This window comes from Equus caballus, chromosome 21 (assembly GCF_041296265.1).
Source record: "Equus caballus isolate H_3958 breed thoroughbred chromosome 21, TB-T2T, whole genome shotgun sequence".
NCBI lineage: Eukaryota > Metazoa > Chordata > Mammalia > Perissodactyla > Equidae > Equus > Equus caballus.
Window position 1 is genome coordinate 32,123,509 of NC_091704.1, and position 25,529 is coordinate 32,149,037.

Consider the following 25,529-nt stretch of genomic DNA (forward strand, 5'->3'; position numbering starts at 1 on the left):
TCTTTTTTAATGGCTGAGTAGTATTCCATTGTATATACATACCACATCTTCCTTATCCATTCATCTGTTCATGGGCACTTGAGTTGCTTCCAAGTCTTGGCTATTGTGAATAATGCTGTAGTGAACATAGGGGCGCATATATCTTTTTGAATCAGTGTTTTCATGTGCTTTGGATAAATACCCAGAAGTGGAATAGCTGAATCACGTGGAGTTTCTGTTCTTAATTTTTTGAGAAATCTCCATACTGTTTTCCATAGTGGCTGCACCAGTTTGCTTACCCACCAGCAGTGTATGAGGGTTTGCTTTTTTCCACATCCTCTACAAACCTGTTATTTCTTGTCTTGTTAGTTACAGCTTTTCTGATGAATGTGAGATGATATCTCATTATAGTTTTGATTTACATTTCCCTAATAATTAGTGATGTCAAATATCTTTTCATATGCCCATTCTTTGAAAGAATATCTATTCATATCCTATGCCCATATTTTGATCAGGTTCTTCATTTTGTTGTTGTTGAATTGTATGAGTTCTTTATATATTTTGGATATTAACCCTTTATCAGATATATGATTTGTAAATATTTCTCCCAGTTGGTGGGTTGTTTTTCATTTCGTTGATGGTCTCCTTTGCTGTGAAGAAGCTTTTTAGTTTGATGTAGTCCCATTTATTTATTTATTTTTTCTTTTGTTTCCCTTGCCTGAGTACATATGGTATTCAAAAAGATGCTACTAGTGTCAATGTCAAAGAGCTTTCTGCCTATATTTTCTTCTAGGAATTTTATGGCTTCAGGTCTTATATTCAAGTCTTTTATCCATTTTGAGTTAATTTTTGTATAAGGTATAAGATAAGGGTTTGCCTTCATTCTTTTACATGTGGCTGTCTAGCTTTCCCAAGACCATTTATTGAAGAGACTTTCCTTACTCCATTGTATGTTCTTGGCTCCCTTGTCGAAAATTAGCTGCACATGGATGTGTGGGTGCATTTCTTGGTTCTCGATTCAGTTCCATTGATCTCTGTGTCTGTTTTTGTGCCAGTACCGTGCTGTTTTGATTACTATAGCTTTGTAGTATATTTTTAAGTCAGGGAGGGTGATGCCTCCAGCTTTGCTCTTTTTTCTCAGGATTAGTTTGGCTATTCTGGGTCTTTTGTTGTTCCATATGAATTTTAGGATTATTTGTTCTATTTCTGTGGAAAATGTCATTGGGATTCTGATTGGGATTGCATTGAATATGTAGATTGCTTTAGGCAATATGGACATTTTAACTATGTCTATTCTTCCAACCCATGAGTATGGAATATCTTTCCATTCTTTCTATTTTATTTTTTGCTGAGGAAGATTCACCCTGAGCTAACATCCATGTCAGTCTTCCTCTGTTTTTTACTATGTGGATCACCAGCACAGCATAGCTGCCAGCAGAGAGGTGTAGGTCTGCATCCAGGAACCAAACTCTGGCTGCCGAAGCAAAGAGCGCTGAACTTAACCACTAGGCCACCAGGGTTGGCCGTCTTTCCATTTTTTTATATCTCCTTCAGTTTCTTTCAACAATATCTTATATTTTTAAGTGTATGGTCTTTCACCTTTTTGGCTAAATTTATTCCTAGGAATTTTATTCTTTTTGTTGCAGTTGTAAATGGGATTGCATTCTTGATTTCTCTTTCTGCCAGTTCATTGTTAGTGTATAGAATTGTGACTGATTTTTGTATGTTGACTTTGTACCCTGCAACTTTACTGTATTCATTAATCATTTCTAATAGATTTTTGGAGGATTCTTTAGGGTTTTCTATATATATAGAATCATGTCATTTGCAAATAGTGAAAATTTAACTTCTTCCTTTCCAATCTGGATCCTTTTTATTTCTTTTTCTTGCCTAATCGCTCAGCTTGGACTTCCAATACTTTGTTGAATGTGAGTGGCAAGAGTGGGCATTCTTGTCTTGTTCCTGTTCTTAGAGGAAAACTTTCAGTTTTTCACTGTTGAAGACTATGTTGGCTGTGGGTTTGTCATATATGGCCTTCATTATGTTGAAGTACTTTCCTTCCATACCCATTTTATTGAGAATTTTTATTATAAATGGGTGTTGAATCTTGTAAAATGCTTTCTCTGCATCTATTGAGGTGATCTTGTGATTTTTATTCTTCATTTTGTTAATGTGGTGTATTACATCAATAGGTTTGTGGATGTTGAACCATCCCTGAGTCCCTGGAATAAATCCCACTTGATTGTAGTGTATGATCCTTTTAATGTATTGTTGTATTCAATTTACTGATAGCATGTTGAGGATTTTTACATCTATGTTCATCAGCAATATTGGCCTATTGTTTTCCTTTTTTGTTCTGTCCTTGTCTGGTTTTGGTATCAGGGTAATGTTGGCCTTGTAAAATGAATTAGGAAGCATCCTGTCATCTTCAATTCTTTGGAAGAGTTTGAGAAGGATAGGTATTAAAATTTTTTTGAATGTTTGGTTGAATTCACCAGAGAAGCCATCTGGTCCTTGACTTTTGTTTTCTTGGAGGTTTTTGATTACTGTTTCAAGCTCTTGTGATTAGTCTATTCAGATTTTCTATTCCTCCTTGGCTCAGTTTTGGGTAGTTGTATGATTATCTGGTTTGTTGCCATATAGCTTTTCATGGTATTCTCTTATAATCTTTTATATTTCTGTGCTATCTGTTGTAATTTCTCCTCTTTCATTTCTGATTTTATTTATTTGAGTCTTCTCTTTTTTTTTTTTTGGAAAGTCTAGCTAGGGGTTTGTCAATTTTCTTTATCTTTTCAAATAACCAGCTCTTAGTTTTGGTGATCATTTCTATTGTCTTTTTAGGCATGACTTCATTTATTTCCACTCTGATTTTTATTATTTTCATCCTTCTACTGACTTGGGCTTCATTTGCTCTTCTTTTTCTAGTCCTTTTAGGTATAGTGTTAGAATATTTATTTGAGATTTTTCTTAGGTGTTAAGATAGGCCTGTATTACTATATAACTCCCTCTTTCTACCACTTTTACTGCATCCCATACGTTTTGGTATGTTGTGTTTTTATTTTTATTTGTCGCCAGGTATTTTTTTTTGATTTCTCCTTTGATTTCTTCATTGATCTAATAGTTGTTCAGTAGCATGCTATTTAGTCTCCACATATTTGTGACTTTTCCAAACTTCTTCTTGTAGTTGATTTCTGGTTTCATACCACTGTGCTTGGAAAAGATGCTTGATATGATTTCAGTCTTCTTAAATTTATCGAGGCTTGTTTTGTTTCCTAACATATGGTCTATTTTTGAGAACATTCCATGTGCACTTGAAAAGAATGTGTATTCCATGGCTTTTGGATGGAATATTCTATATATATCTAAGTCCATCTGGTCTAGTGTTTCATTTAAGGCCAATGTTTCTGTGTTGACTTTCTGTCTGGATGACCTATCCATTGATGTAATTTGGGTATTAAAGTCCCCTACCATTATTGTGTTGCTGTCAATTTCTCCTTTTAGGTCTGTTAATAGCTGCTTTATATATTTTGGTGCTCTTGTGTTAGGTGCATACATATTCATTAGTGTTATGTCCTCGGTGCAATCTCCCTTTTATCATTATATACTACCCCTCTTTGTCTCTCATTGTCTTTTTTAACTTGAAGTCTGCTTTGTCTAATAAAAGTATGGTAACACTTGCTTTCTTTTGTTGGCCATTAGCTTGGAGTACCCTTTACTCTAAGCCTATGTTTGTTTTTAGAGCTGAGATGGGGCTCTTGGAGGCAGCATATTGGTTGGTCTTGTTTATTAATCCATCCACTCTGTGTCTTTTGATTGGTGAATTTAATCCATTTAAATTTAGAGTGATTACTGACATATAAAGATTTATACTGCCAATTTATCTTTTGTTTTCTGGTAGTTCTATATTTTCATTGTTTCTTTTTCCTTGTATTTCTGTTTGCCTTTTAGTTTGGTGGTTTTCTGTGATGTTTTTCTCCATTTCCTCTTTATTTGCAATTTGTGATTCTGGTCTGATTTTTTGTTTTGTTTTGTGGTTACCATGAGGTTTGTGTAAAAGATCTCATAGATGAGACAGTCCTTTTTATGCTGATAGTATCTTATGTCCATTAGCCTATGCGGGTTCCATCCTTTTCCTCTCCCCTCTCTATGTTTTTTGGTCACAAATTATCCTTTTTTGCATTGTGAGTTCATTATCAAATTGAAGTAGTTATACTTATTTTTTATGCTTTCTTTGACTTTAGCCTTTATGTTATAATTGTTTGCTAACCTATTCTGATATAGAGTTTCAATTTTAGGATTAAAATTTTTTTTTTTTTTGGTGAGGAAGATTGTCCCTGAGCTAACATCTCTGCCAATCTTCCTCCATTTTGTATATGGGGTGCTGCCACAGCATGGCTTGATGAATGGTAGGTAGGTCTGCACCCAGGATCTGAACCTGAGAACCCCGGGCCACCAAAGCAAAGTGTGTGAACTTAACCACTATGCCACTGGGCTGGCCCCCAATATTTGGATTCTGCCTGCCTATTTGTCACCTTTCTCAAAGCTTTGTATGCCTTTGCTTTTTTGTTTCCGGTATGAGGGCTCCTTTCAACATTTCTTCTAAGGTAGGTCTAGTTGCAATGAACTCCCTCAGCTTTTGTTTGTCTGGGGAAGCTTTCATTTCTCCTTCATATCTGAAGGATAACTTTGCTGGACAGAGTATTCTTGGCTGATAGTTTTTGTCTTTTAATATTTTGAATATATCATTCCATTCTCTCCTAGTCTGTAGTGCTTCTGCTGAGAAATATGCTGATAGGAGTTCCTTTTTATTTTCCTCTCTGGCTGCTCTTAATATTCTTTCTTTGTCACTGACTTTTGACAGTTTTAATATAATGTGCCTTGGAGAATGCCATTTTTTAATTGAGATAATTAGGAATTCTATTAGCTCCATGTACTTGTAAATCCTGTTCCATCCCTAGGTTTGGGAAGTTCTCAGCTTTTCTTTTTTCTTTAACTTTTCTTTATTTCTTTCTTTCTTTTTTTTTTTTGCAGAGAAAGATTTGCTCTGAGCTAACAACTGTTGCCAATTTTCTTTTTTTCTTCTTTTTTTCCTCCTCAAACCCCAAGTGCATGACTGTATATCATAGTTGTAAGTCCTTCTAGTTATTCTATGTAAGCCACTGCCACAACATGGCTACTGATAGACGAGTGGTGTGATTCCATGACCAGGAACTGAACCTGGGCCACCAAAGTGGTGAGAGCACCAAACTTTAACTGCTAAGCCATCAGGGCTGGTTCAGCTATTATTTCTTCACATAAGTTCTCTGCTCCTTTCTCCCTCTCTTCTCCTTCTAGGATTCCCATTATCCTTATGTTGCTTCTACTAATTGAGTGGGCTATTTCTTGTAGAATTTCTCCATTTTTAAAAATCTTAGTTGTCTCTCCTCTTCCACCTGAATCATTTTTTCTAGATTTCTGTCTTCGACTTCACTAATTCTCTCTTCCATATGGTCTGCTCTATTTCCAGGGCTTTCTACTTCATTTTTCATATCATTAATTGTGTTCTTTATCTGCAGAATTTCTTTTTTTTTTTTTTTATAGAGTTTCCGTCTCTTAGGTGAAGTACTCCTCTTCATTAATTTAATGCTTGAGCTCATTGAACTGTCTTCCTGAGTTTTCTTGTAACTTGTTGAATTGCTTCATGACAGCTATTTTGAATTCTCTGTCAGTTAGATTACAGTCTTCGGTGACTTCCATTTTGGTTTCTGGAGAGTTGTCATTTTCTTTCTGTGCTACTGTGTTACAGTAGTTTGCAATGGTGCTTGATGAATTGTTCCTCTGCTGTTGTGTTTGTTGTAGCAAACACCTTTCTTTTTTGGTTTGGTTGCTTTGGTTACTTTGGTTACTTTGATTCTGAGCTGCTTCTGGTTGCATTTGAGAGCCTGCATTTTCCACCCTCCACTGCCTCTGACGGAGGCATCACCCATGCCCTCCTGGTGCTGCTTGTGCCTCTGAGGTTGCTGGTGCCTTGCTGCTTATGATGTCCTTGCAGTCATGGGTGTTGCCACCAGCATCACCAGGATCACCAGGCTGCCGGTACCTTTGGTGCTTCTGGGTTCACCTGGGTCTTGTGTTCCCCCACTGGCACTCTCTAGGTTCTCCATGTGCTCAGGTGCTGCTGCTCCATGCACCACCTGTGCTGTTGCTCCCAGGTTATCTGGGGGCACTGGCAGCACTGCTGCAGGGGCACTGGGTTCACATGTATCACTGTCACTGTGGGGTCCTGGGGTCTTGTATGCAGCTCCCGCTGTTGGTAAAGCCAGTGTCAGAGGGTGCTGCCACTGGGGGCTGGGGCATGGGTTCTGTTGTGGCTTCTGAAGACTCAGGTCCCAGGTGCTACCTGTCACTGCTAGGGGAGGGGTAGGGGCTGAGCTGTGAGTGCAGCTGTTGCTCCTGTAGCCTCTGGTCTCTGGCTCTGGTGTGCTTTTTGAAACCTCAGGTCAGGGCACCACCACCCCTGCTGGGGTATCTGCATTTTTGATCACCACCACTGGGGGAGGGAGAGGAGGATGCTCCCCTATTTCCACTGCCTCCCAGAGGTCCAGTCCACCCACCTTCAGATGCATAGATGTGTGGATCTCTCAGGTATTCTGGTGTGCAGTGCAGAGAGTCTTTTTTTGGTAAATGGATGTCCTACTGGTTGTAATTTAGAGGGGAGAGACAAAGGGAACAACTCACTCTGCCATGATCCTGATGTCACTGCTTATTGTTCTTTTTTCTAAGATGTGATTAAGGATGTTCATTATCAATGGCTTTCAGATTTGCCCATTTATCAGAATCAACTGAATTGCTTTTAAATGATGCAGATTTCAAGGCCCACCTCAAGCCTATTCAATCTGAATTTCTGGGCAAGGAGTCAGGGTAATGTGTATTGTAAACAATCTTCTCTGGCGATCCTGATGCAGTTGGTAAGGACATGGTGATTATGACACAGTGTCCTTCCTAAGAGGATCATGGAAGAAAGTTTTCTCTGGTCTCAGTTTCAGGATCAGTGGTTCTGCTTTTGGGAAAATAGTTTAATTTATTTCCTGGATACTGTAATTCATATAACTGATTGTGTTTATCTTTTTGCATTGACTCACATGAAGCATAGACGCAAATACGTCTCCTTCTAGCAAAAGTATAAGAAGAAAATTATGGAACTTCGGGTATTAATAACATCCCTGTCTTTGTCTTCTCTTTCTTACTCTCATTTATCCCTTGCCTCAATTTCGTCACCAAATTATTGATTTATCTTATTACTTTACTTTTTTTAACCCTTTGACCTCCTTCACCAATTTCCCCCACCCCTCGTGCTCAGCCTCTGGCAACCACAAGTCTGTCTGTGTATCTATAAGCTTGGTTTTCTTCTTCTTCTTCTTCTTTTAAAGATTCTGTGTATGAAAGAGATCATACAGTATTTGCTTTTCTCTAACTTTTTTCACTTAGCATTATGCCATTGAGGCCCATTCATTGTTGTTGTAAATGGCAAGATTTCATTCTTTTTTATGGCTGCATAATATTCTATTGTATACATATACACCATAATTTCTTTTTCCATCATCCATTGATGAACACTTAAGTGGTTTCCATATCTTGGCTATTGTAAATAGTGTTGCAATGAACATGGGGGTGCATATATCTTTTGAGTTAGTGATTTTGTTCTCTTTGGATAAATACTCAGAAGTGGAGTTGCTGAATCATATGGTATTTTTTAAATTTTTTGAGGAAAAATTGTTTTTAATTATATACTTTGTTTTATTGCAGGTATTTTTGTACCTTGCATTAAATTCTATTTGGAACAAAGTGTGACATAAATAAATAATAAGTACTATCCTAAATATTTGTATAAACCTTGATAATTCTTTCTTGAGTTGGGGTGCTTTAATGTACTGTTTCTTATTTTAAAAGTACGGCTTAGGATGTTCTAGCAGAAATCACAAGATAAACCTGGTTGAAGGTGGTGCCATAACTGTCTTGTTTAATCACTTTTTTGCCCTTTGTGGGAGTGTGGGTAGAGTGGGCAGGATATTTAATTTGATGAATCCTATTTCCACAATAGACAGATAGTTTTATAAATTTTATTCAGTGAAATCAGCATAGTAGAAATACATCAGCAATATATGTGAAAAAAAAAACTTGATTCCTTAACAAAGTTAGTCCTAACGGGGCAGGAGGGGCCCATTACCGTGCTCCACTTTAACTACATCCAACTACACCTGAAGATCAAGTTGACCCGTAGAATATGTTATGAAAAACAGAAACAAGCAACTGGTAGATCCAAGAAAATCATTTGTAGTTTTAGTTTCTATGAGATGGATCAAGATTATTTTTGATCCAAGCCTGGTATTTATGGGTTAATAGGCTGTAGACTCCAGGTTTCTTGGCAACACCACATTTACCACCTCCAGAGACCAGGGCATATAAGGCACCTTTGCAGACCAAGGGGCCACCTGAGTCACCCTAGAAAGAAGAAAAGGGGCAGATACCTGGTAAGAAGCTGCTGAACTTTTTCTACCACCAACTATTGATTACTCAAAGCATTATTGTCTGAGTCCTTGAAGAGTCCCTGAAACAGTCCTTTACTCAGTGTAGGTTCTGTGTCTCTGTCTCTATCCAGGACCACGGTTCTGTCTGTCTGTCTGTCTGTCTGTCTCTCCGTCCATGTCTAGGACTATGGATATATGTATCCTTTGGTAATCAGTGACCATTGAACTTTATTTATTAAGGAACAAGTAGACATAAAATTTGAAACAACCCACTGAAATAAAATAAATTTTTTAAACTATGAATTTCATTTTGGTGCTCATGGATCTGAAATTAAGTTGCTATTGAGACTGAAAGAAAAGAGCAATGTATTCTAGTCAATGTCTTAGTGGCATGGACGCTGTCTGCTCGGTTATTTTTTCCTGTGTTTGTATCCTCATGTGATTGAACACAGTGCTCTGTACGTACACAACACTTAGCAAATATTTACTCAGTGAACTGATTCTTGAGGACTCACTCTGACAATGAAATGTGTAACCAAAATTCTGTCGAGGAAAGTGACAGGGTGACAGAGGCCCGGGCTTTCAGAGGAAGAGATGGCTTCCAAATCTGAAGAGCAGCCTTCGCCTCCGCTGCCGCTCTCACGGCACACTACAGTACTTTGTGCTCTGGTCGGTCAGGAAAACAGAGGCGTGGGGAACGATGATCTTGGGGCATTGCAGATGCACATGATCTTTGAAATCATACCTTCTCCTCAACAATGCTTAATATAGTAATATGTGAATGTTGTATTCTAATTTTTCAAAAATTATTAATCCATCTTTGCTACCTATTTGTCACCTATAAACCTGAACATCTATTTTTTTTACTCACTCAGGAAACAAAAGATTTTGAAAAGTATGATTGTTATTCCTTTTAGTCAGTCAGTCAACACTATTTAAGAAGCAGATACTATACATTTGAGCTTTTTGCATTTGAGTCTTATAAGACCTGTCTCTTGATTAATTTAAATGGTGGGTCTTTTTTCAGAGAAGTTATCTTCTAATCACCACTAGTGACCTCAGAGTCGGTAGGCTTTCTAAGGACAGTAACATCCCTCAGAGGAAGCCTATAAAAGTTATCTTATATATTCTATTATCTTGATTAACAAATATTTAATGAGTGCTTATTATGTGTTAGGGAAGTTCTTATGACTCTTCACACCGGTGGATGAAAAAGAATAGAGAATGCCATGCAGGAATGGAAAGTAAATTTTGAGAATGGTGATTTTGTGTTCCTCATGCCTCGCCTCCTCTGTGCTAGTGAGCAGATGGAGCCTTGACTGTAGCACAGCATTCTGAGAGGCCTGTTTAGTGATATGCTCTTACCGGGCAGGCATCCTTCTGGCCTTTGGTGTCTCCTGCGCAAATCATGTCTTTAGTTATAATAGGGTGGTGGTTGTGATAACTTCGGCTGTTGCAAAGTTTTCGACTTATGACACTAACAGTAACTTCCTGCAGGGTATCAGAGGGGTCTGAATCTTCTGGGTTGGTGGCTCCCCAGCCAGTAACGTGGCATTTTGTTCCAGCTCTAATATCATTTTTGAATCTTGGGTAGAGCAGCTGGATATGCTTGTCGAGTTTTGCAGCCCTGTGAAGCTGACAGATTAAAAAGAGAATAAGTTATCATGTGTCCCCCATAGTATTCTGCTATGAGCCTGAGCGATGTATGTGTGGTCCCTCTGTTCTAGGAGGGCGTCCCTTTTCTTGAATCTACTTTGGTGGTAGCTCACAGCTGCATTTGCGGTTGTTGCTTTTCTGAACATGCTCTCCATTCCCATCGATGCTTGGGAAGGGAGCTTAAGCAGAGCAGGAATTTTGCCCAGTCTCAAGCAAACTGGCCTTTGCTCTGCATTGGATGGTTTTCTGTGGAATAACATCCACAGGTCATGACTTCGAGGGCTGGGCTGTTTCCTGCTGGATAGGACCCTTGAGCATGGTCTAGACTAAGTTTGGACTAGACTAAGTGTGGTCTAGACTAAGTTGTAACTCAATTCTGTGTCCTTGAAGTCACTTGGTTGGCGCTGTTGTATAAATGACATATTTTTCACTTGCTAACGATAAAAGCTTTTGGGAAATTCTTTCAGTGTGAATCCTTGGGTCTTTTGGGATGTTCCCCTCCCACATATGCGAGCATCAGAGTTGCTTTTCCTTGTATAAACACAGCTCTGATGGCTTTGTAATAAATTCTTATTTCTTTCAAGGCAGTATATGGAGTAAAATGGGCCCCTACAGTATATGTCACAGTCACTTCAAACATGGGGAGAGTGATAAAATGTTATTGTATAGAAGATTTAACAACTGATCTATGCTTAGAAGAATGTTGGAGAAATTGAAGCAAGGCAGTGCTGCATACCTTAACCAGCATAATATCATTTGATTCAGGATCTGACGTAAATCTTGGGAACGGTATAAAGTCTTTGATCCTAAACGTTTTTTTGGAGGCCTCATTCTTCGAGAGAGAGTGTGCTCCTAAAACCACTGTGGCAGACTGGCTTTGGACAAACCTAAAAAAGCAAAGAGAATAGAAGCAACAGAGTGATTCCCAAATCTCCCAGTGAGAGCAGAAATGGTGGAGAAGGTCATATACGTAGAGGAACAGGGACCATCTCCAAAGTAACTTGTCTAGGATTAGGCAGAGTGACAGAGGTTTAAGTGGATGATACCAAGGACCAAATGACCCACTCTCAAACCCCTCCCACTCCAATTCCCAAGCATTGCCAAAGAATATCAGAACTTGTGCCCTACTGTGGGAAAAAAGGAGTGAAATCCTAATTGACTGAGATCAAGTTTAGAAAATTGTGTTGTTATGTAAAAATAAAGGAAATCATATTTCTTGAGTTTGTGGATTAAGATTTATACCCACCATTGTTAAGGCTTTTTTTTTTTTTAATTGAGATAAAATATATGTAATGTAAAATTTACAATTTTAACCATTTTTAAATGTACATTTCTGTGGCATTAAATACATTTACATTGTTGTTCATCCATCACCACCATCAATCTCCAGAACTTTTTCATCTTCCCAATGTTAACTGTTTTAATAGCTAAAAGGTAGCGACTCAATCCTGCGCTTGCTAATCCAGTATGTCTAGACCTCATCTCAGGGCAAATGAAGAAGTAAGGTCCATTTCATGGCTGTCAAACACGCTCATATGTTCTGCCCTTTCAATTAGAAAGATGATTTAGATAGGAAAGCAAAACTTTCCCCAAGGTGAAAAATCATTGCTAATTTGAAATGAAGACACTTCAGGGTTAGTAGCCAGTGATATTCCATTGTGGAAACTCACTGGATATAAACTGTGAGTTAGATAAGGAAACATTAAAAAAAAAATCCCTGGTTGTGTATAGTTCTAGTACCACTGTTTCAACAGCGCCACAATTGATCTGATTTTACTGTATGTTGAATAAAATTACATTTACATCTAGTTATGAAACTAGAAATGATTCTTTTGAGATCTTAACACCACCTTAGATCCATTTGCATACTATAAAAATGTCCCATGTTAATGTGTGTCTTTAGGAAGCCACTTCAAATCCATTTTTGGAACAAAGAAGTTTATAAAAAGAATTGTATTTATTTGTTTATGTATAACTATTTCATTGTCACTTGAAAAAGGTTAAGGCATATTACAATAAAAACACACATACTCATATGTTAATATTAATAATATATTAATAAAGATTAAAAAAAGTTAAAAAGAGCACAGAAAAAGGAAGAAAAGCTTGTTTCAGGTTTGGGGAATGAGTACATGACTACGGTGGGGCAGGTTTGCATATGGCAGGGCTCTGACTGCTGGGAATTACCACTTTTAGGTTTCAACCAAAAGAATTTATTTTGGGAATTCCAGCTTTATTTGTTGAAAAGATTGTCTATTGCAAAATCAGGGGATGAAATTTCTCAAAGGACGTGGATCAGGTTTCCTAGGATTGATTCAAACTCAAATTCAACATATTCACTAAACCCAAAGCTTTGGAGGGGAAGGATGATATAAAATCCCCAGGACTACTGCTCTACTAGGAAAGAAGAATACACGCATAGATAACTAACAAGGAGGGCTGCAAGGTACAAATGTGGGGTGTGGAACATTTCTCACTTCCCTTCATCTTTTACCAATTTCCTCGATTAGTTAATGCCTTTGAAATGTTTTTGTTATTTTGTCTCCACTGGGACAAGTTAATACCAAAAACAACATAAGCAGACCACAAATGCTTTCTGAACTTTCCATTTCTGGATACACTTCAACCGTAATCTGTACTTCAAAGGTCAATTGTTCTGCCCACAGGATACCTGGAATTAACTGAGTTCTAGGATCCCACCTCCTTAGCTAAAGCCAGGTCTGAATTCACACAGAGGAGAAGTAATAATACCAGTGTCTTTCATTTGTACAGCATAGTGTTTCTCCATGGGTGGTCTTTGGACCACCTGATTCAGAATCATCTAGGGGTCTTTGTTTAAAACGCAGCTTTCTGAGTCCCCTCCTGGACTTACCTGGATCAGAACTACATTCAGAGCAGAAGCAAAGTATTGCTGACAGTAAGTCTTTCCATTGTCTGCTCACGACACCCATAAACATGGTCTCTATTGCGCTTAATAAGAACTCTTCTCAGCGTTGTTAAAGCCGACTGGCTGTGTGGTCCTTACTAGTGAAAGGGTTCTTTGACTGGCTAAAGGTGATGCACATCGTAAGTATGGGAATCAGGACCCAAAGCAACTTTTGTGACTCCAAGTCCAGTGTTCTTTCCGCATCACCTCCATAAGCCCCACGCCAAGCCTCTTCAAGCCTCTTATTTCCTCTGCCAGTCTGCGGTGACACTGAGCAGCGTTTCTGCTTAGACCCCCTCCTCCAGGTCTCACCGTGAAGGCAGGGTCCCCTTTCTTGGAGGTCTCTTTTGCCTAAGAGAGGAGGAAATGCCCTGGCTGTCAGAGAGGGCTGTCACAGTCCTACCCGATCAACATGACTGGATCATCAGATTTGTTCCTCAGTGATTACCATGCAAGGTATAGATAATAATTAACAACATTAGATGATATTTATTAGTTATTGTGGTGTGCCAGGTTTTGTGCTAAGCATTTTGCATATTTTCCCTCACAATAGCCCCAACACGGAGATGTTATGATTATCTCCATTTTGCAGATAAGGAATTTGAGGCTCAGGTAAATGAACAAACTTGAGAAAGTCCCACAAATATTAAGCAGAGGCTCCAGGATGCAAATGCAAGCGGGATACAAACTCAGTGGTTTGAATCCAAGGCCTGAGTTTTTAACCCTTCTCCTCTGGGAGCCTTGAGTGATGTGAGATGGAGCGAGGCCATGTGGAAGGGGCTGTGCGGGTTCCATCCACTCACCAACAAGGCAGGTGAGAGGAGGAGAAGCACTCAGTGAGGGAAGGTATTGGAGGGGTCACCAGAAGACAATGGACAAGAGTTGGTGAGTTTTCCTTCTGACGCATTCAAATGTTGGAAATAAGATTATACAAAAAGCTTTTTAACCAGTTTCCTTTTATAATTGGCATGGCAATGAATCAAGGGACCAAGCGACTAAGCAAGGAGCCACGTGGATGGGTAGTGAGAAACGAGCACTCCAGATATGGCCTCCTTCACCATTTTGCTGAGAGAGGGGCCTGGGGTAGTAAGCTGTTCCCACAGCATACTTGGGAGCACATTTGTGGGAAGCCACCATTGAACTATTTCACAAATATTTTGGATTTCATAAAGCTTAATATTTTTCCAAGTACCAATTCACCTATATTTTTACACCCAGGTGTCCTGTAGAGGAAATTTGATCTATATTTTCTGGAGTTCCTTAAACTCTAGCCATTTAAAATGATATTTAGCAATAGGTTTTTTTTTTTTAAAAAATTCCAAGATCTCTTTTCCCCAACTTCTCAATTTGGGAATCCACTCCTAATGAGTCAAGTTCACTTGACAAAATTAAAAATTCAACTTAATAATACTATTACCTTTGGATAGCACCTTATGGCTTGTGAAAGATTTCACACACTGTGTTTTTGGCTTGGGGAAAAAAATCCTCCAATTAATTTGCTTCTTTCTACCCAGCATTTGTTGAGCATTTATAATAAGTCAAGGTCTGTGTCTGGGGAGGTTATAGTCCATTTGAATGCGTACCCTACACATATTCGAAGATGTGCATATTTTGAATTGAATGAACATTGACTGATGGTCTCCCTCTGCCTAGCTGGTCCCCAGGGGACAAGTGCCCTGGAAAGGACAGAAGTGATGGGAATGCAAGAGTGATTTCGAGGACAGCAAGAACCCTATATAAATGAAGTAGCCATATTAAATTAGAAATTAGTGGCTTGCTATTTAGAAATAAAACAAATTCTCACTGTGTGCAAGCATTAAAATTTCTAATTTGTGTTCAAACTGTCTCATTAAACTGGGGCAATCAAACAAAACCCCCCAAACATGGAGAAGCAAGTCAATTCAGTTGTTCCGTTTAGACATAGCTGATGCCGAAAGAGCAAACCACTATGGTTAAGAGATTCTTAAGTGAAGCGCTGTACCGTTTGTAAGGAAAGAAGGCCCCGTCTCTTCTTAGCTTATTCAGGCAAGAAATATAAGGAAGAAAACATGCAAACAAAACCCCAAAACCCAAACAAACAACAAATTAATTTTCTATTGCTTTTCCTTTTGTGATGGCTGCAGTTTGGCAAGAAGGGTTTTCCACTTTTTTTAGCAGAAGTAAGAGAATTATAGGCTGAAATGGACTTTGATAGGCTATGGTCTGTTTTCAGAAAGCTTTTGTTCTAAGTAGTCCAGAAAAATAATTCTCTCTCTCTCTCTCTGTAAATCATCTATAATTTGTTATTTCACCTGGTAAGCTTTTTGCCCCTTACAGCTGTGATTCCCAAACTGGGGGCCTCCAGACCTCTGGGCTGGGGTGGGTGGTGCAGAGGAGTTAATGAAAGGGGTCTGAAAATCCATCAGCAAAGCGGGCTCCTCATGCATATAATAATAGCTGCAGCTTATTTGTACTTACTATGTGCTAAGCAGACTAAAAAATTTAAATAGATACTATTTAATCCTCAAAACCCCATGAAGCAGGTCCTACTATTCTTATGACTCATTTGCAAAATTGGGAAACGGAGATGCAAACTCAGGTGGTCTGATCTGCTCACGAGCAGCATGACCTCACAAGGTCAGGACCACGGCTGCTGCAGTTATTACCCGAGCTGCGTGCGCTGGCGTTCCACGGGCGGCTCGAGTTTGTCTAACGGCCTGCCTGAGACAGGTAGACCTGCTCTCCCCGAAAAGGAAAACTCAGGGCAGAAAACAGGATGTGCGAGAGGGTAAACAAACTCCACCAGTTGGTCAGTTATCGCAGAAGTAAACCGTAGATCCAATTCTCTCCCTGGAGAGGTAAGCTTCTCTTCTAGCCGACTTGAGGGAAAACACACACGCGGAAAGTGTGGGTACTCACCGAGGGTGGCAGTGGGCCGCCGTCAGCACCCACTGCGGGTGGATCAGAACGCCTCCGCAAATGTGTGTGGCGCCGTACTGGATGGAAGCCATGAACGGCCTGGAATGAGGGGACACTTCTCTCCCTCCGATAATCTCCATGCTGAAACCTACAAAAGAAAACCAAAAGATTTAACATAAAATATCTAAGCAGATTTTTTCGTGTAATTCTTCTTTCGACAGTCACTAAATAATTTTCAAAGTTTAAAAACAAAAACCCTACGGTTCCCTAATAGTTATAACTCTCTCGATTAACAATTGTATAATACATCACGGTTTAGAGGGATAGGTATGGTTGTGAAAAATCATTTTCATTTATAGTATAACGGTGCAATGACTAGAAATTCATTTAATGCTGGTATGTGGTAGGCATAGGACATACTTACACTCTGGAGTCATATAAGCCCCAGCTGTTAGAAAAAATAGAAGAAAAGAAGAAAAGTTGGTCATTTTACTAGCTTAGATTAAGAAGCCCAGATGAAATAGTCTGACCGCATTGGAGAGGGAAGAAGATTCTGAGGATTAAGATTTGATCTTGCAAGTTTTAACTTTCTTACCACAAGTGTTCTAGAGGTGAGGTTTTTCACACCTAAGTTTAAAGGTATATATCACTTTGGGGAGTTTCAGATCTAAGCTTTTAGCACTTTTTTGGGAGAGGAATGTGTGAATAAAAACTCATTTCTGGGGTTAGCTGTCTTCAATGTCTGTATGGATACTCATGTTATACATGATGAAAGAATAAGAAATACTCAAGCCGTAAGAACTTAATGAAGTTGCAGGCAGAGTTCAAAGATGTTCGTTGCTCTAGAGCAATACTTACTATTTTTCCTGGCAGAAGATGATGCCTATCATATGTAGTTTCTCTCTATTTTTCATTTGGACGTAGGATTATGATGTAGAGAGACATGGGACCTTGCACAGATCGTGGTTGCGTTACAGTAAGGCTTAGGTGAAGCCTGAACGTCATCCAGAGAAGCCCACATTTTTGTAGCAAACTTATTCCTAGTCAGGCCATTTTGGTTAAATTTTAGCTACATTTTTGGGAGATTTCATAATGATATTAAAGGGAAACATTGGCCACATATTTTTAATTCCAAGTCTCTCTTTTACTCATTTGTAATTGAAAATGACCTTGTGTTTATGCAGGACCTTAATAATAATATCTTTTGAAAATCAACGATTGCATTTCGTCATTCTCCCCGGGAACAGATGATAATGCGTTGCCAGGCTTTCTACAGTACTTTCTCCTTCACTACAAAAGCTATTAGACTTAAGATCCCACAGGATTCTGTTTGTGCTGGGTGCTGATCAATAGTGCAGATGTTATAAAATGAGTCCAAATAGGCAAATGAGGCACCAGAACCCCAATCATTTTCCAGAAACACTCACCAAAATGTACCTTGAATTAACAGATCTTACTTTCTTTTTTCTAAGATACATGCATCCTATCTTCTATTTTTATTATAAAGGAGAATTGAAAGCCAGAGCTATTATGCTTGGCAGATCTCAAGAGACTCCTACCAAATTGTTGTTTGCTAGCATAAGACAGCAGGAATAATAATAAATAATAGTAAAATTGTATATTATATGTAATAATTATAATTTAAAAATGTACAAAAAGTGCCTTAAATTAGGGGCTGGCCCCGTGGCCGAGTGGTTAAGTTCGCGCGCTCCGCTGCAGGCGGCCCAGTGTTTCGTTGGTTCAAATCCTGGGCGCGGACATGGCACTGCTCATCAAACCACGCTGAGGCAGCGTTCCACATGCCACAACTAGAAGGACCCACAACGAAGAATATACAACTATGTACTGGGGGGCTTTGAGGAGAAAAAGGAAAAATAAAATCTTTAAAAAAAAAAAAGTGCCTTAAATTATTTCCAAAATTCTCTTTACATGTTATTTACATATTTTCATGTCTTAGGTCCATGAGGAAGGCAGGACCACTATTATGTTTATGTTACAACTGAAGATTGGCTCAGAGAGGCTAAGTAATTTGCCTAAATTTACACAGCATACGACTTGGACCAAATCATTTGCCAGACCGGAAATAACTTTTGTGTTAATAAACACACTGCCGGAGCACAGAATTTGAGAAATATTCTGTTTTCACTTTACAGAGATGCAGCAACAATAAAGTTTTCCTGCATATTGAAAAAACAGAATTAACAAAAGCAATGCAGAGTAGCAACTTCCTGTCACAGAAGCCTGTGGGTGAGACAAGGAGGAGCCGGATTAAGAAAAGCCACAAATGTAATAAACCAAACTTGTTAGTTCCAGCCAAACGCCCCTGTCAGTTTTCAAGTCATCTTTGTCACTGTTGATGTGCCTTAGATGGATCCTTTGTGTGCCGCTTTTCCAAGCTGCGAAGTGGATATGATGATGCCAGTTCCCTGCTGTGTCCCAGTGATGTTGGGAACATAAGGAAGATAATGTGTGACATGTGGGAGTGATTTGAACTATGAGGAAGAAACAAACTGTGTAAAAGACAAAGCTTCATTTCTGGTGGGGTGGGCAGGGATGTATGGTTAAAAACACCTCTCAGGGGCCAGCCCCATGGTCAAGTGGTTAAGTTCGTGTGCTCTGCTTTGGCGGTTCCCCAGTTCGGATCCTGGGCACGGACCTACACACTGCTCATCAAGCCATGCCATCGTGGCATCCCACACAGAAGAACTAGAAGGACTTACAATTAGGATATACGACTATGTACTGGGACCTTGGGGAGAAAAAAAGAAAAGAGGAAGATTGACAACAGATGTTAGCTCAGGGCCAATCTTCCTCACCCAAAGAAAGCATACCTTAAAAAAAATTGGCTATTCTTAAAAATTTAAACAAAACAAAAAACAACCCCTCCCCCCCCCACATCTCTCAGCTGCTTATTTCTTTGTCATAAGGACTAACATCCACATCGCTTTTTACAAATTGCTAAGCATATTCCGCTGTATTTACAGGGTGGCAGCTGTCATTAGTCTTGTTCTGTGGGGAAAGACTTGCTGGAGATTACCGTGCTAGCAAGTGGTACAGTCAGTTCTTAAACCCTTATGTGCTGCCTCCAGGCTCCATGTTGCTTGCAACCTGACCGACCACATGCCTGCCTTTCTTTGAGAAGTCCCTGGGGCTGAGTTGCTCTAAGAGGCAAACTGGCTGTGCGAGGGGAAAAGGATTCAGCCATATATACTGCAATTAGACACGGGTGAGATTTAGTTCAATTGAGAGGACAGTCTCATAAATCTTTCTTGTAGCTGACCTGGAAAATTCTGAGACTCATGCTGGTTTATAATAATGAGTTATTTGGTTTTGGCTTTAGACCGATGGGCCAGTGAAGAGCATCATTTGTTATTATATTCAGGATCCTGGATTTGAGAACAGTGGGCTGTGTAACATGATGAGCTGGGCGATCTAATTCATTTCTGGGTGTTGATTTTTGTTCTGTTGAGTCTGCTGTGGGGAGAGCCATGTTTGCTTTGGATGGTTTTTGCAGCAGCTGTGCTGGTCTGAGCAAGTGTGAGACGGTGCTCATCACAGGACTGGCTTCACACGTTGAGGGCCTTGTGGTCCTTTGCTGTGTTGTGCTCAGTTGTCCTCATTAGTTGCTCTTAGAGATGCTGTTTTTGAGCATAGGGTTTTTGTTTTCCTCCATCCTTCCTCTCTCTCGACCCTCCTGTGTTTCAGGAGATCCTTATAGAACAGCTGTCTGGAAGCTCCAAAGGCCACGTGCGTTCTCTCCATTGGGCTGCTTTTCTTTACCAGCTCAGTCACTGCTTCGGCACATTCATTAGCCATGCCCTCTAAAGCCAGGTCACTCGAAGCATACCTCCCAGACCTGTGCCAGCGTGTGACTTGTTTGTTACCCATCTGGGGCAAGATGAGGACAGAAATCAAGAGTCAGAGTTTAGAAGCTGTTACAGTCATTTCTTGTGACTCTATGCTAATTTATTTTATTTAATGAAATGCAATTTAATGCATGTTCAGTCTAATCAGAAAATAGAGCGTGTATTTTTTATGCCTTTGTTTTTAAATTTAGTTTAATTTTTCTATTCATTTGTGTTGTATTGTATAGAAGTATCAGTCCACAAGGGACTGAAACGAAAACCAAATAAATTAATAAACAAAAACCCCAGACACACCTGGTCTTCCCCACAGGTGGTGTGAGCACGGCTCTGTAGACGCGACTGCATAGCAGATGTGTTTCAAGCCCTTCTCTTCTCTTCCCTTTAGCCTCCTTTGAAAAAGTTTCGCAACACCAAGGTTTCCATGACTGTCCCACCCTCCCGAGCCCCAAGCACTTGGGATCAGGATTTGGCAGAATCCCCCTGGGTTTCTCCTTTGTGGCCCACTACCCCCTGGACCTTGATTTCTGTCCAGTAATGGTTTAGCAAATTTGATAATGAATCCGCTAATAATTATGGTGAAACTATGGCAGCTTTGGAGTTGGGGGTGCTGTTGGGGTGCTATATGATGACGTTATGTCCCAAGGTCCCAAGAAAGTATAAATCCTACTTCAGATTTCAGCCATTCCTCTCATGAGATTTCTTAAAATGGATGAGCTTGAGAGCAATGGCAAAGGAAAGCCAAGTACCCCTTGACTAGGATCTGGGGTTTTGGCCTTACCCTCAATGCAGGGAAACTAGTTAATCTGGGCTGGGGCATATGGCCCACTGCCTTTTCCTAAGCTACTTAAATTTAAATCCTTCAGGGAACTGCTCTGTGGCCTCCCCTTGGTGGAATGACAGTGCTGATGAGAGTGGGAGGCAGGGAAATTTTTTTTTATTTTCCTCCACCTTAACTTTTAATCAGAACATATTTCACGTATTAATTATCTTCCTTTATTAAATATGAATATGTTTCCTACCCACCATTACTGAGTTAACACAATCGTCCTTTAACCTCTTCCTCCTTTGCTCCTCTCCAAGTTGACTAGGAAATAATTGCAGTGGATGAGCAGTGCAATAGTTGAGTACAGGATCGTGGCATAAGGAGTAACCACAGGAAAACACCTTGAGAATTTGGCAAGTGGGGGTTTCCCAGTCCTCCTGGAGCTGGCTGCCGGGTGGGACCCTGTGCTTATCTCAACGTTTCCCCTAGGCCTCAAGCTGACCTTTTGTGAAAACTTTTCTTTTTCTTTTCTTCTTCAGGGTGGCTTTCGATGCTCATTTTCACTGTGTTGAGATGTCATGGGAGGGGTGGGGAAGGTCCCACATGGGGTGGTCCCTGTGATGTCACTGGACCCAAGGCAGATCACTTACACTGTCTGCAATATTTGTCCTAAAAGATTTACACATGTGAAAATCCTTTCAGCAGGGCTGACTGCCAAAGGAAGGTTTGCAGCCCTGACCTCTCTCCCAAGCAACGGGCTTGTGGGGACACTGGTTTTGCGCAGAGGAATTGAGGACTTGGATGAGCCTAGTGGAGTTTTAGGGAGAAAACTGGAGTCAACGTGTAGGTCAAGTCAAGGGAAAGATGCCAGGGAAAGAACCCAGTGATAAAGACCAGAAGAAAGATGGAAGCAGGAAGGGAAAGGAAGGAAATAAATAAATATTGTAGCGGAAAGGAGGAAACGAGCAATTGAGGGTGGGACAATGGAACACTTCCATTTATATTTCAACATCTCAGGTACTGTGATGTGTCCCAAGCCAAATATGTCATCTCTTTACAAGAGAAACAGGTCTATTAGGAATAACCTTATCATATGGAAAGTGATTCAGTTGTTTAATCCAAATGGTTTCATAAAATAAATAAAGTCATAGCAGGCAAAATAGTAGTTATTTCAAAGGAGATGATCAGATTCACTAAGGAGGGAAATACAGTAAATGCTATGGCCAAGCTGGAACTCAATAAATCAATTGACTTAGAATTCCTTAATTTTTCATTTACAATAAATACAAGTAGAAATTGTTAGGCAGTTTAAGTATGATAGAAATACTTTTTCCAAAGGCTAATGATGGACCAAACAACACCCACCCACCCAGCCACACACCGACACCCACACCCACATACACATACACATGTGTGCATCCCCACCCAACACCCACTGATCTCTGAATCCCTATCCTACTCTTTATCACAAATAAATTCTAGGTGGATCAAAGATTTTCTTTGAAAAAAATGAAATTGTTATAAACACTAAATGAAATGGTAAATTAAAAATAATATTTGAGAGAGGAAGGTAAAAAGGAAACCACCAATATGTTAAAGTATATAAAACTTTGACTTTTGTAAGGCAAAAAACACCACAGGCAATATCCAAAAACATATGATCAAATGTTTGTCATTTGTATTGAAATACATTTCCCCCAAACAATAGTGTCTTTAATATATAAAGAGCTCTTACAGATCAATCAAAAAAGATGAGTAATAATAAATGGGCTCAACGGTGAACAAATCAATGTAAATACAAATGAAATAACAGTTAGTTAAATTTCCTCATTAGGGACTTAGAGTATAAATAACAATAAAACAAATCTTAGTATTTATAGGATAAAAAATAAAGCACATTTCACGTTTTTGCAAGTCTTAGTAAGTATAAGTTTGATACACAACAATCATAGCAGGAACTGATAAAAAGACCACCAGGTTGAGAAGATATAAATCAACAAAAGAATTAATCTACTAAATTCTCATTTTTGGTCGACTAGTCAGTTGATGGGTTTTAGCAACAATGTAATCACCCTGCTATTCCTTTTAGATCCTGAACTTTGTAAACCCTCTTTCTTTCTACAGCTTCCTTAATTCCCCTCTTCTCTCCAAAGTCCAAAATACGTACTTTTCTGTTCTCACCAGAATTCCAAATCACTGACTTTCTTGTAATTTAACCGTGCTCACTAACTCTCTTCTGGACACCTCTGACCTCTTTTCAGTCTGAACAAGATAGTTGTGGTAACATGGCCCTTATATTTACTCCACATTTCCCTATCCCCTTAACCTTCCACTATGGGACTGCCTACTCTTACACCATCCTTACCATTTGCTTTTTCAGATTCTGCCTTAAAGAGTACTGCTGCCCAGGACTCCGATGGGCTAGCTCATCAGCTCAAGAGCAGGGTGTTCACTGGACTCTAGAAATTCTTTCACACGTCTCTTGTTCATTCTTGAGATCACTGGCCACAGTAGCCTTTCCAGACTTTCTTCATTTTTCCCAGGCCCCCATTTTCCACCTTACAAGACTCCCTCACTTTACTTTCTACTTTAGAAGTTGAAGGTGAACTCTATCTCTTTATCTAACTGCTCATCTTTTCTTCCTGGTCAGGTGGGAATAACTCCATAGAGGGACACTTCTATTCTTTTCCTCATCTCCTGGGGACTTAACCTTTTAATTATTTCTTTATATGGCAACCTACATTTCTACATCTTTATTAGCTCGTCTCTTCGATAGTCATCTATTCATCCATCTATCCACCCCTACATTAATTTTGTAGGCAAGCATACACAGACCTACCTATTCATGAACGATACTCACTTGAACATGTTTGCTCCTCAATTTATTATTCATTTTCTTTCTTTCATAATCAGAGTCCTTTCTTTCATAGTTTCTTGGTCTCTCTTGTCATCCTGAAAAATTATTTTCATTTCTCATTGCACTAGTGAAACACTTTATTGGTGAATCTTGTGGGCTTTTCTCAGTCCTCATTCTCTCTGATTTCTTTGCATCTTTTCACTCTTCTGACCAGCTTTTCCTTGAAGCATCCTCTGCCCCGACTCCTGTCCGGTTCTCTGTCCTGATATTCTTCTCCCCTTTTATTACTATTTGCCTCTTTACTGCCACTTCCTCTTCCTGTTCTCCAAATGCTCTCTGTAAATCTCTACTATTCTCTTTAGCTCAGACTTTTCCAAAGTGTGTACCATAGAGCACTAGCCACAGGTGTGATGATAACAGTTGTCCTGAGGCAAAAAAAGAGTTCTGTTGTCCAAGAAGTTTCAGGAACATATAGGTAATTTAACAAAGTTAAATGTAATTGTAGTCTTCAGGACTTCTCAGAGCATTTAAATGCTGATGTGTATTGTTAATACCCAGGGGGCTCTGTGGGGAGATAGTATGCTCAGTTTCTCAAACTTGTTGGACCAAAGAACATTTCTTTTCATAGAACATATCAAGGGACCTGGATTCCACAGAACTCATGGGGGAAAACTGTGTACATTTTCCAATTTTCCACCTTGACCTCTTTTCATAATATTGCTCTCACAACTTTTTCTTCTACTACTCTCCTCTAGCCTCCTTACTATCAAGAGGGAATAGATTATTTTCTACTATAGAACCTACTCTATTATTTAAGTCTTATAGGAAATGCTACCTTTTCCACAAAGTATTTCCTGATCATTCCAGGTAGAAGCGCTTTTCCCCTTCTTTCAAATATAAGAGGAATCCTTAGAAGTAATAGTTAAGATCTTGCTCCATATTATTATAGTATTTATCATATTCAGCCGATTCATCTCTGATTTTGTTAACTTCTTGAGGACTGTGTCTATGCACTTTGTACCAGCAAGGAAAGCCTTCAGCTGCAAGTACCAGAAAACCCAACCAGAGGGACTTATGCAGCAAGACAATTCACTTTCTCATACAACAAGAAGCTCGGGATAGGGTGGCACCAGGGTTGATTAATTCTGTGGCTCAAAGTTACTATCAGGACTCAGATGTGCATCCTCACTACTCATGTTCACTAACCTCATGGTCCTAGGTGTCACACCTGGCTACAATAAAGTTAAAGGGAAGGTTAAAGTATACAGCTCTTCCTATAGGTATATTTCAGTATCTCACACCTTTTCTGTGCTGGCACCTCTCCCCACCAACTTCTCATTGGACAGAACAAGATCACCTGCCTTCCCAAAACCAATCACTGGCAATGGGATCTCCCACTGGACTGGCTTAGACACATCTGCCAAGCTGGGGTTTGGATCATCTTTGATGAGGAATAGAGACTTGAACAAAATAGGGGCTCTGTTAGCAAGGTGGGAATGGGCTCAAGTGGATTTTTACATTAATATCCTGTTCAGCTCCCCACAGACTATGCTGCACATTCTATGCATTTGCTAAGTGAGTGAAAGTATGGACAGAGAGTTGTGTCAAATAATGTGTTTAGTCAAGATTCTGTAACTTGTTACCTATCTACTATCTTTCCTGACTTTCTAGGAGGAAGACTAAAAATTTACATTATAAAAAGGAATGAATGTTCACAAGTGAACACGTTGTTGATTCTGCATTTGAAATATTAAAGCCTTTTTCCCCCCTGTACTCTTAATACCAGTAATATCAGGAGCCAGGAGTATAATAGAGCCATTTTGAGTAAATGTCTCCAAGGGAATTCACAATGATGAAATCAAGGTAACATAAAATAGATTCTCAATTAAGTTTTTCATTGTTTTCAGCAAAGTTATAACATTGGGAAGCTTCTTTTTCTTTCCCTCATATTCAAGATAGCAACCATATTTCATTGTCAGTGATTTGATGCCAATAGTTGAATCAGTCTGTATTTTAGTTTAGTATTTCCTCCAGACATTCTTTGAACATGTGTCAACAGGAAAGATCATGTTTCAAA

At 39.4% G+C, this 25,529-nt stretch overlaps 2 protein-coding genes across 11 annotated transcripts in view; one reads left to right on the forward strand and one right to left on the reverse strand.

The window, feature by feature from the left end:
- Positions 1 to 8,064: 8,064 nt before the first annotated feature.
- Positions 8,065 to 16,573, reverse strand: GZMK (granzyme K). Its single transcript, XM_001497014.7, has 5 exons — positions 16,391 to 16,573; positions 15,967 to 16,114; positions 10,879 to 11,029; positions 9,852 to 10,121; positions 8,065 to 8,460 (listed from the first exon to the last, which is right to left on the reverse strand). Exons 1-5 carry the CDS (start codon positions 16,452 to 16,454, stop codon positions 8,299 to 8,301), a joined length of 795 nt encoding a protein of 264 aa, XP_001497064.1. The 5' UTR covers positions 16,455 to 16,573; the 3' UTR covers positions 8,065 to 8,298.
- ESM1 (endothelial cell specific molecule 1) overlaps positions 15,693 to 25,529 on the forward strand; it is a 41,642-nt gene continuing 31,805 nt past the window's right edge. For 2 of the 10 annotated variants that reach the window (XR_011430373.1, XM_070246267.1), the window contains exon 1: positions 15,723 to 15,905. The gene's annotated coding sequence lies outside the window, so the exon portion shown is untranslated. Of the gene's footprint in view, positions 15,906 to 25,529 lie in introns of all 10 variants that reach the window. The other 8 variants (XR_011430374.1, XM_005604271.4, XM_070246268.1 and 5 more) reach the window with 6 other exon arrangements.